Source organism: Prionailurus bengalensis, chromosome B2, assembly GCF_016509475.1.
Source record: "Prionailurus bengalensis isolate Pbe53 chromosome B2, Fcat_Pben_1.1_paternal_pri, whole genome shotgun sequence".
Lineage (NCBI taxonomy): Eukaryota > Metazoa > Chordata > Mammalia > Carnivora > Felidae > Prionailurus > Prionailurus bengalensis.
This window is the reverse complement of record NC_057349.1, coordinates 66,408,738-66,421,192: the sequence shown is the minus strand read 5'-3', so window position 1 is coordinate 66,421,192 and position 12,455 is coordinate 66,408,738. Positions and strand designations below refer to the sequence as shown.

The 12,455-nt window shown below is 38.3% G+C and overlaps 1 protein-coding gene across 4 annotated transcripts in view; it reads right to left on the bottom strand.

The window, feature by feature from the left end:
* Positions 1-1,995: 1,995 nt before the first annotated feature.
* The window catches only part of CD109 (CD109 molecule), a 138,667-nt gene continuing 128,207 nt past the window's right edge, over positions 1,996-12,455 (bottom strand). The window contains exons 32-34 of one of the 4 annotated variants that reach the window (XR_006298971.1): positions 11,807-11,909; positions 4,651-4,746; positions 1,996-2,530 (exon numbers count right to left, since the gene is read on the bottom strand). Coding sequence is in view for 3 of the 4 variants with exons in the window: in XM_043591822.1 (XP_043447757.1) it covers positions 9,483-9,658; positions 11,807-11,909 (279 nt within the window). In the remaining variant the exon portion in view is untranslated. Of the gene's footprint in view, positions 4,747-4,856; positions 9,659-11,806; positions 11,910-12,455 lie in introns of those variants that run through there. The other 3 variants (XM_043591824.1, XM_043591822.1, XM_043591823.1) reach the window with 3 other exon arrangements.

The following is a 12,455-nucleotide window of genomic DNA, read 5'->3' as shown; positions in this document are numbered from 1 at the left end:
AGAGTTTTTAATATGTAAAAGCCTCAAGATTTTTAAAAATTCTCCTAACAAGGAGCCATGTTACTATTCTTTCATATATCTTATTTTAATACTCCATAAGTATATTCAGTAATTCACAACTATGATATTCATTATTGAAATTAGTTAAAATTAAGAAAATTAAAACCTTCTTCCTCCTACAGACTTAAGGTTAACTTTTTACTCAGCACTTATAACACACGACTTCAATATCTATAGTGTTTGGGAATCAGCCGAAATTCCCCAAATCCCCATAACTGAAATATATTAAGTCAAATAATGCTTATGCCTAGAACCATTCCATATTTCTCCATCTCCTGCATTTCTTTCTACCTTCTTCCCCCTTTACTTCCTCTATCTCTTGTCCTGTACATTTTATTCATGTGGAAAAGTTCTTAATTTTGCAGGTACTTCAAATTCTATTTTTCAGTTAAATATTTCCGACTATCTACAGTGTTAAAGGTAGCGTCAGGTGCCGTGAGAGATAAAGTATGAGTGTGATATTACACTGTTCCTTATAATTAATAGCTGTCATACCATCATTTATAAGAAAAATATATGTTTGGCCATCTGAATGACCCTTAGAATTTCTTAAGCGTTGAGAGTGAAAAAGGTGTCTTCTGTTAGGTTGACGAAATGCCCTTTGGTGCACCTAGCCGTGGAGCCTGGTGGCCAGTGCAACCAACCACTGATTAGAGAATTGGGGGAGGCAAGGAGAGGCTGGAGATTGAGTTCAATCTCCAATGGCCAATGATGTAATCAATCACGCCCATGTAGTAAAGCCTCCATAAACCCCCAAAAGAATGAGGTTGTGAGAACCTGCAGGTTGGGGAACACACGCAGGTACCGGAGAATGACACGCCTGCAGAGAGCATGACAGCTTCACACTGGTTCCCTGCATCTCTTCCATCTGGCTCTTGCAGACTTTTATAATAAACCTTTTATAACAAACTGGTAATCTTGTAAGTAAACAGATTTTCTGAGTGGTGAGCCTCTCTAATTAAACCCAAGAAGGGAGCTATGGGAGCCTCCAATTTTGTAGCCTGTCAGAAGCGCAGGTAACAGCCTAAGCTTAGACTGGCTACTGTCATCTGAAGGGCAGGGACAGTCTTGTAGGGCTGAACCCTTAACGTGGAATCTGATGCTATTTCTGGGTACTGTCAGAACTGAACTGAGTTCTGGACACCCAGCTAGTGTCCCAGAATTGCTGGGTGGTGTGGAGAAACCCCTGACACGCATGTTAGAATTGGTGACCAGAACACTTGTATCTAAACAAATTCACTGAGATTCTGGAGGAAATCAGGCAATGAATGGCCCTGAAAAATAAGTAATACTGTCTTTATTCCCCCCAAAAGTTAATTTTTTGGTATCTACTATATTGAGTATCTACTGTTTGCCAAACTGTATAAATGCTGAAAATTAAAAAACTAAGTAAGGCATAATCCCTACCCTTCAAGGAACCTGCTTCTCATTACTTCTGATATGTGGAACAGAGAAAAGACTAAGGCAAGGAGGTGATATTAGAAATGAGCATAGGACTTTCCAAAGGTACTGGGAAAAATGCCACAAAATTTTAGTTTTAAATTTCCCAAGAACAAAGAGACTCTTAAAAACTGAGAACAAACTGAGGGTTGATGGGGGGTGGGAGGGAGGGGAGGGTGGGTGAGGGGTATTGAGGAGGGCACCTTTTGGGATGAGCACTGGGTGTTGTATGGAAACCAATTTGACAATAAATTTCATATATTGAAAAAATAAATAAATAAATAAATTTCCCAAGAACAGAGGAAAAATCCTTTCCAGTATGTTTCCTTAAAATAAAAGCAAAAAATTAAAACCTTCAAACCATGAGCTTCTACTTGTCTAATTTACCAAATTATCTTATATGCCTAAATAACTCTTCCTGTTCTTTAATATCTGTTGACCAATTCCTAAGAAAACAAAATGTGTAAGTTGCAGACAAAAAAAAACTACTAAAACTGGAAAATGAAAGTCTTTATGAAAAAAAATGTACATTGTCACTAGTTTGGGATGCCAGGAACTTTAGTGCATAATTCTATTATTATTTTGTTGTTGTTGTTGTTGTTTATAAATCTACTGTTCAGACCCTACAGAGCACACCAAGTGCATCAGATAGCATTTATCATAAATATGGTGATGGAGATAGATGAGAGAGATATCATATATACATAGAGAGACTATGGTAGGCGTAAACTAAGGTTTACAGTGCAGTAGGTGAATCAAGGCCAACAACAATAAAAGGAATTAGTTTATGGTGCAGGACAATATAAATGTTAAATGGTGCAATGCAGACCCTAAATCAGGAATGGCAAATTTCCAGGTCACGTGCCACCACCTGGCCCTGCTTCCTCCATGTAGACGTTCACAGCTGATTCTAGGTCTTGTTCCCACGGGGTTCAGATGTGGCCTCAAAATCCCTGGTAGAATCCCTCCAGGCAGTCATTTCCAAACAATTGCAGCTGGTATTCATAAGGAAATCTATTGGCCATCACTGCTAAAAGGGTTTATAAAGAAAATAGTAAGTTAGCCTAGAATGAATGAATGGCAATCCCAGTCCTCCCACCTGTGAGTGAAAGCATGGAGGGAGAAATGCCAAGAGCAGAGTATAAATAAAGGGGGCTTAACATCAGCACTGAGCCCACAGGACAGGGAGCAGGAGCTGGGAAAGCCATCAACATGGTAGAATCCAAACTCAAGGTAAAGTGGTGGGTTAATTCATCCCACAATATTGATTTAGTGCCTGCTACTCACCAGGCAGAGGTCCCAGTTTTGTTCTTAAGAAGTTGTGGAGGGGAAAAGAAAAGCTGTAGAACGTGTGTAAGGCACTTAACCTCCCTAGGTCTCCATAAAATTGGGCAGCCATATTAGTCTAAGACTGCTGTAACAAAGTATCACAAACTGGGTGGCTGAAAACAAGACAAATTTATTGTCTCACAAGTCTGAAATCAAGGCGTTGGCAGAGCCACGCCCACCTGAAATCCTTCTTTGCCCCTTTCTAGATTTTAATGGTTTGCTGGCAATCTTGGGCATTCCTTGGCTTGCAGCTGCATAAGTCCAATCTCGGCCTTTGTTGTTGTCACATGGCATTCTCCCAGTGTGTCTCTGTCTTCACTTGACCAGTCATACTGGCATAGGAACTTATAATGACACCAGTCATCCTGGCATAGGAACTCTCTCTAATCTAGTGTGACCTCATCTTAATTAAATCTGCTACAATACTATTTCTAAATAAGGTCACATTTGGAGGTACTGAGGGTTAGGACTTCAAAAATTCAATCTATAACAACAGTGAAAGTAGAAAACCTCTTAACTTACCATTTTAAACACTCAATGCAAAATAATAATAATAATAATAATAGTAGTTACTGTACATTTTAAAAAGTGTCAGCCTCTGCCAAACCCCTGTCAGGACCATGTAGTCACCACCTTCTGGAATAAGGATGTTCTCTTTAATTCCTCCTGATAGTGTACTAAAATCTACCTACTTGTAACAATTCTGCAGTGTGAGCTTGCAGATGACAGCCTTTCAGATATTTAAAGAAAGTGTTGAGACCACATTGTTTCTTTTGCCACCTGAGCATCCCCACACCCTGTGATCTTTCATCATGACACCATTAGGGCCACTTTAGGACTCCGAGTGGTCTTACTTTCTTAAACTGTGACATTAGTACTGGGCACAACACCCTGAAACAGGCAGGCTACCCTAGAACTAATACCTCCCTTGTTGAACAACTGGAGGCATTGGCTCTCTTGTCACTGACTCACACTTTGCCTGACCACCAACTCTTGTTCGTGTATTCTGCCACTTAAAGTCTCCCTCATCCTGAATTCATGCAGTTGTCTGACCTTTTAGATCACTGGGATAACATGGACAAGAATAAAAGCCAACTACCAATCAGAGTGGAGAATCGTCCAAAGGGTTTTCATCACCCCTCCGCTCAAGGGACATGACCCAGTGGCAGAACAGGCAGAGAAGAGAAAGCTTTGTCCCACCACTCACATGAGACCAAGGGAAAATTGAGGGCAGAAGAGAAGATTTAGTATTTGCAGCACTCTAAGAGGAAAAGTGAAGAAGGTGGGAGCTTCAGGATGGAGAACAGAGATAGAAGCAGGAAGGGGGAGAGGGAAAGGGCCTAGAGAAAGCTGTGGGAATCCACCCACTGCTCTCTGCTGGCATGGGAAATGCCCTTGTGGGGACATTGCAAAAGTCTAGGGGTGACACCTCATGTGCCTGTGCAGCATGACTAGTTCAAGGGACACAATACCCCATCTCTGAATCTCCTTAATCTGGATTTATTATTAGTAGCCTCAAATAAATTGTTACTTGAAACTTCTTCAAGGTCCATTTGTAGATCACCTTAGCAGAAATGATGACCCAAGCAGAAGCAGAAAGGAAAAGAGAATCCAACAACCCCCAAGCCAACCACCCCCTCTGGTCCATTGTGAGAATCAGAGACAATATCAGAATCAAAGGTACCCACCAGAGACAAGTAAGCTGCACAACAATCCATGACCCCATTTTCCTGTGTACACAAACTGCATTCTATATCTATATAACTTCCACAAGCTGAGTGAGTTCTCACTTCATGGTTTTTATTGGCGTATATCTCTTACCTCTCCACAGACCCTACTCCAGCCCGACAGCAAAGCATCAGGAGGGAGGTGAAGCAGGTTGGTGGCTGTTCCCATCACCTCACTCACGTCAAACTCCTGTAACACAATAAACCCACTCTCCGACATCCCATTTCTCATAGTTAAGTAGGTTTAAGTAAAGGAGATATGCTATAGACATGATTTAAAATAAACAAAAAGAACACTGATAACAAACAGATGGGAATTTTTATTGATAAACCATGATTTCCTACTGGATACATAAAAGAATACAATTAACAATAACACAACATTCTAACATGTAAAATTTAAACCTTCAGAATCACTTTGATCAACATATGATGCTTTAATTTCTGGGAAAATAATGTTTTCTTTCAAAAGTATTCTTCTCATATGCAAAAGAGCTTCTTAAAATAGGGGACTTATGAATAAAATTTTATAAAGCTTCCTGTGTAGAAAACAAATGGACTCTACCACATCAGCTGCACCCTCCTAAAAATCCAAAACAGAAAGCCTTGAAGGGTCAAAATAGAGCCACATTCTACCCAAGCTACCAAAGATGAACCTTAAAGATCCACAGGTGGAACATGGCACTACCCCCCGACCATTAATTTGATACAATAGGCAGAAGAATTATAAATCGTAGCCTCATGACAACATGAGATAAAATTACTCTGAAAACATGAAGCAACATGTGTGTCAATATCATCCATCCCTACTACAGAGATACCCACATATTAATGTGTAAGTGTCCTTTCAAAGGAAAAGTTCAGACATCGTCTACAAAATATCTATCTTCCTGGATTACAATAACTGAAGTGAGAATGGCATTTTATGGAATGATGCAGTGTGGCACTGTCTTTTGAGGAAGCTTACGAAAACACAACTCACAGGCTAGAAACAGTTTTGAAACAAGCCTACTCTCACTACTCTCACTCTCACATACTTACTTAAAAATGTGTATTTACTGGGGCACCTGGCTGGCTCAGTTGGTAGAGCATGCAAGTCTTGATCTCAAGGTCATGAGTGCAAATCCCACGTTGGGGGGTAAAGATTTCTTTTAAAAAAATAAAGTTTCTTTTTAAAAATGTATATTTACTGCTTGGTTTCTGGAAGAAAGTAGGATAAAAGTCCTCTATTTAAAGTAGTGATAAAAATAATTGCACCTCAAACTATCCCCTATGTAACTTAAGATATTTACTATTAACATAAATATCATTTGAATACATGCTATGAAATTTTTAAGCCTTTAAAAGTGCTATGCTTTACTGGAGTTTGAAAACAAAGAAAAATGAGGAATATACTCTTCTAACAGAAGCCTCTACTGAGGGTAGAATAAACTCTAAAGCTGACCCAGGAGCACGTCCACTTACTATAAGTGTCTCAGACTTCTAATGTGCAAGAAAATGATGCCTCCAAGAATATATAGTGGCATCTGGACCCATAGTAGCCACTTGGCAAACTCAAAATAAGTACTGTCTTTATGTTAAGAAAGGAGGTATTTACAATATATTTCTATAGAAATCAGTATTAAACTTCAATAAAGCAAATGAGAAAAAAATAAGGCTATTACAAAAAATTCCAGATTATATGCTAGCAGGTTAATAAAACAGCTTGTTCTAAAAATGACCAAAAAAAAAAAAATGGTAGCTCCAATTTTCTTTAAATGTCATAGGACAGCCAGAAATGTTGACTTAAATAATTGAATTATATCAAAGATAATTGGTATTATATTACCAGACTATTTATAACTATATTTTACATAAACAGAAATTAAGGCTAAATATAATTTTAAAAAAATAACTATACCCAGGTTCAAAAGAGTGGGGGCAGGGAGAATTATGCTATCTATAACTCTGAAAATCCCCACATGTAGGATATGATATTGCATATTTAAGTAACAAGTTGTTAGGTAATAGATGTATATCTGGATTTTATATAAGCACAACACTCCTCAGATTATACTATACCCAAAATACTAAACCAAATATACTATTGTCAAAGTATTTTGAAAAACATAAAGTATAATAGAACAATTAAAAAAAAAAAAACATTTTGTTGACCAGGCATTTTTTTCTGAACTCATCGATATAGCAAATTATTAGTTGCCTTAATTTCTTTTTAGAATTATAACTAAAGGTGACAGAATGGTAAGACCCAATATAAAAGTGTTGTTCTGCCTTTAAATTGTTTGGCTACTAGTGATTCAGTCTCTGGAACCACTGGTCAGTCAAAACGGAAAGTGACCTACGCCGCTGTCATAATAAGGTTCCCCCTCAGTGAAAGAGAAGGGGCAATTTTAAATTAGTTCTTATTAGGAAATGTAATTGATTGCATTCTAAATGGAAGAATCTCACCATAAGCAAACTTAAAGGTAAAATGAGGTTTTTTAAATATTCTTCATAGCATATGAAGAAAAGAAAATAGTCTATACATTTAATTATTACTACTACAGGTCCTCCTTTTCCCTTATGCCTGTGGCTTTTTAATCACTTTTAATCCAACCCCACTGCTTGTAACAAAGTCAGTTCTCTAAAAAAGATATGAAGGAGGATGGAGACAAGGCATTACCACAGCCCCATGCCCCATGAAGCACAGCTGACTTTCTCCTCCTCCTCCTCATTCTCCTCCTTCACTTTTAATAAATTTATAATAAAAGAGATGCATTACAAGAACAGTTACAAGATGACTTTTTAATCTGAAAATCTGAAGTGCTTCACAAAAAAAGTATTCAAGTTCTAGTTTTTAAATGAGGAAATGTGGCCTAAAAAAGATACAAACTGTCTTCCATTGGCCTTTCCATTCTAGTCTTTCCCAATATACTATACTAGAAGTTCAGTACAACTTATTTACTGAAGAATATAAGGTACTGGTGGTCAGTATAAGAGTCCTGGGCAAGGCAAGGGAGGAGGATATCCTTTGCCAACACCCTCCCCCAACCTCTTCAGAAGATACTGTCATCTTTAAAGATGTCCTAGGATATAAAGACAGAAAACACCATACAGGAAGGCCCAAACATAACAAATGTCTTTTTTAGATTAGACTGTTTCAAAGGTGTAACAGAACTACAAGCTTTTATCCATTTAAAAGGAAATACAAGAAGATTATTTATTTGATATTTAACTTCCACCCTCTCCATAGACCACTCTCTGAGGATCTATTTTCTACATATAAGTTTTAAGCTTCAAAACAGTGAATTTTGGTAACTCCTACCTTTGTATCCAAAATATCCTAAAAGGAATATATGAACATCCACTCCCCTATAATTTCTTGAACACTGACTACAATTTCTTAAAATTCACTAAGATAAAAAAAAGTTTGAAAAATTAACTTTAAAAGATATATTTGCATACTTAATTTTCGATGGATTTATTTTTAGACAGTTGAAAATGTTGTAATGAAGACTTTTGAAGCCCATGGCAATTATTTTTCTCAGGTTCACTTGAGAGAAATGCCATGGAATTAAGGAGCAAAAGTAAAACATTTCTTAGATTTAGAAGAGATCTTTATTTTTTATATATATCTAAAATATTTCAATATATTTAGAAGGAAAAATGAAAGGAAGAAGGAAGGAAAGGAAGAAAGAAGGAAGCGAGAAAGGAGAAAAAGAAAAAAAAGGAAAAAAAGGAGAGAGGTGGAAAGAAAGAAATTTTCTTTAAAATTTTCACCCAGATAAATGAATATTACCTTTCAGAATACAGGGTAATCAATTATCCAGGTGCTCAAAGTTCAAAAATCTTAAAGATTCACATAAACATTACATGTCACTAGACAGCTGGCTGGCCGTCTGACACTCAGACACCTGAATCTAGAAGAGCTTCTACAGGACCCTGGGCAACACCTGACCATACTTGAGGTCAACAGTCATGTTCACCTCTCTTGTCCTTTGTCAAGACCCAGCTTCTTTTCCAGACCACAGGGAGGCCAGCCTGCTGCGTCTCATACAGGATCTTGTTGTACCCTGGCTAATTATGCCCCATTACTAACAGAGCTGTGTCTTCTAGTCTAGGATCTTCTAGTCTAGATCACCGAGGGCACATACTGCTATGCCCTCTGACTCTCATCCCTGAAACAGACCCCGTGTGGGAGGCTGAGGAAGTGAGAGGGAGGGCAGTGCACCCAGAACCCCTTGGAGCAGTTTCTGTACACTCCTCAAGCTCTGAACCAGACTGCAAAGCACAGGAAAACACATTCTCTCTCTCCTTCTCTCCAGAAGAAAAAAAGGAAGGGTAAAGGTTGGGGGATGAGATTACAACTGGAGTGAAAAAACATCACTTTTCTTAAAAAGAAAAATTCTGCCCCCCTACATTTTAAAAAGAAAGAAGTGATATCCAATCAAAAAGGATATACCAGGACCCCTGGGGGTGGAGTGGGCAGAGGGTAGAGTGGATGCTGGACGGGAACAGAGAAAGCTCCTCTTTCTGGTTGTTTTCTCCCAGTTCCCAGACATCTGTCTTTAATGCAAAAGCCAACACTGGTATACAATAATGCTTAAGAACCTAGCATTTCCTCTAGAAAATAAAAAGAATAATCTAAAATAACACATTTATTCTGGAGAAGACAACACCTCCATGAAAAACTCCTTAACTATTTTTAAGAGGGGGAAATAAAGACATACAACTGCAATAACTCTGATTTTTTGTTCTACACAGAAGTCAAATGAAGACGTCTGTGCAGCTATACATACTAGGACCTACTGTGCACCATCCCCCCCAACCCCATAAAAAGAAAAAATTATTTTTCAAAAATAGTCAGAAGCAATACTTGATCATGAAAACAAGACAGTCATATGTGATTGGAAATGTCAATGTTACATGGAGTCCTTAAAGAACAAATCACAGCCACTGGTGCAAAGAAAACAGAAGCGTGAGACAGAGCACAAAAATTTCTGAAGGGCGACAAAGGGAGGCCGCAGCTCCGCTCTCACAAGGACCGCATCCGCGAATATCCCCACAGAGGTCACAAGAAGACAGCTTCGCTTCGGAGTTGTAACTCCTCACCGCTCGTCTCCCTGTGCAGAGGCAGACATCAGTTTACACAGATCCCTTGTTTAGAAACATTTACTCTGCCAAAACTTAAGAGCACTTCGATACACTGTCCTGAGTTTTCCATTCTTCGCATAATTTTATTTTCTTTACAAGAAACAACTGAAATGCTAAGGAGGGGCCCAAACTGCTAACCAAATCCAAGAGAGAAACAATGCCTTCCGTGCACTGTGTCCACCACCAGCAGCTGGCCAGCACGGAGACAGAAAACAGACTGCAGCTGCACGTCATGATCCCAAGTACACTTGACTCTCTTACTGGAACAGGGAAGACTTTAAACTGAGAATTGTTTAACCTCCAGGAGAGTTTATTTTAGGGTGTCATTTTCTATGCATTCAAGCGAAGCTCTAATCATTAGGACTACTGAAAAGAGATTTACCGTGGGCTTCACTGAAAAACACAAACAGATGAAGAGAAGCCTGCCTAGGTAATGCATTTCAATGTTTTAAAATGTTGACCTTAGGGGCGCCTGGCTGGCTCAGTCAGTAGAGCATGTGACTCTTGATCTCAGAGTTGTGAGGTTAAGCCCCACATTGGGTGTAGAGATTACTTAAAAATAACATTTGAAAATAAATAAATAACACATTGAGCATATAGTATCTAGAAACTATTCAACTTGGGTAAAGTTTATAGTACAAGCTAATATTAACAGAAAAAAACTAAAGTTCCTACAGCACTAAAGTAAACTTACTATACAACATAAATGATTTTTATTTTTATCGTTTTTAAAACCACGTTCCATTTTTAAATTTATTCATGATTTTTAATACTGTTACATTTTTAATGTTTTTAATATTGTATATTTTTAATTTTAGGTTCTTCAAAAATGGGATGGTAGGTTTCTATTATTTCTGACCTTTCCCATATTTTCACTTGAGAATGTCACCCTCATAAATAAGTTGCCTTTCACAAAAAACTGTACGTAGACCGAATGTTTTTTGTTTCTTAAATGTTTGAAATATTCTCCATTCACTGAAGAAACATCCATTGGAGAATTCTGCAACGACTTCAAATTACAAAGTTGGGTAACTAGGCACAACCATTGAATCTCAGCAGTGGATCCCACCTTCCCACCAGAAAAGAAGTACTGCCATCAGTGTCTCCCCAGAATGTCCCACAAGAACCTGAGCAAACGCTCTTCCCCAACTCTACCAGGGGGTGAAAGATGAGAAGAACCAGCTTGTCGACTTGGAAGGAAAAAGAACTGGTGTTCTTAACCAGTCTTCAATGATACTCCACTGAACACTACTAATGATGTGAACAAGTTCATTTGATGTTAGAGTGTAATTATCTACAAGTACTTAACACGTGAAAATGTCCACAAATCTCATGCGTTCTAAGGATTCTGAGCCATCAGGAGGGCTCACTCAGAATAAGACTTATTACAATTACAGAGATCACACACTCACAAAACGTCACTCTGTGACTGGGTGTAGAGTAGCCCTAACTAACCCGGGTGATCTACAAACCAGATCTCTACTTTCACATCCTACATTTTCAACATTTTCTAAAGTAACGACTTACCAGTAAAACCAAAGAAGCTCAAGTTATTTTCCAAATAGACTATATTTTTCTTGATATGCTAAAAAAATCTGATATAATATTAGTATAAATGTTAGCAAAACAACAGACTTCCTCAATGAAGAAACAGCTAAACCCATCCCAGGATTTTATATTGCAAAGGAGGCTCATGTTCTCTCCTGAAGAAATCCCATTTTAAAACAGGAAACAGATGAAAGGGTTGCTTGGAACAGAAGCAAAACCTTGGAAACCACATAAACTGGAAAAACCTTGGTTATTTCAGTTTTTCTTTGTAAATTTTGTAACTGTGAGTTAAAACCTAGAACATGAGGAAACACCTAAAATTATGAGCAAAAACATCACTTTTTAATATTCATTGGCTAAACGGGATCATGTGACTTTTGTAAACTATCAGTTGTCTTCATTTAAATGGAAAACTCACCTCCTGCACTCCACCTCCCACACTCTCCCCAAAAACCACCCCCCCCACACACACACACACAAAATAGGTGGCCACTTCAAATAAATGCATGAATACGTGAATGAATGCTTGCTTCCCTTCTAAAATATTAGGAAATCTAAAACACACTTACTTGGTTCATAGTAATCCACTATGGACACCAAAGCATCTTGTGTATTTGAAACTTTAAAGTTTCTCACAGCAGGAATATCAACACAAAACTGGGTTTCATTTACCTTGAAAATACAAAAGACTCTTAAGGGGGTGACATACTATGTGTTCGTGACAAAGCAAGACACTTCTTTTTCTTATCTTAAGAAACAGAAACTAACATTTAGAGAGGATTTCTGGGTGCCAAGTACTATGGTAATAAGCACTTTACATAAATTACCTCATTTAACTCATGAAACAATTCTTACAAGATAGGTATTGTTCACATTTCCATTTCACCAAAAGGGATACTGGGAATCAGAGGGGTTAAGCAGTAAATCCAAGGATGTATGCTCCTGGGCCCTGGTGCCTCACCCAATCCCCGTCTAAGCAACACACCCCCTAGGTTACTGCTAATGGATCACAGCAGCCCCCTTCTCTGAAGAATTGCCCTCAGCTCAGGGGAGCAACCTCACCAGTAAGTGAGGTAACTGCAGGTGGGGGTTGTGCGCCCCACAACCAAAAACTGACATGTCGTACAAAAGGCCAACTCCTTGCCTCCTGGAGGGGCAGTTTATGCCAATTTGGCAACCAATATTATTAAAGGAGTCTGAAATTGATAAGTTCCTTCA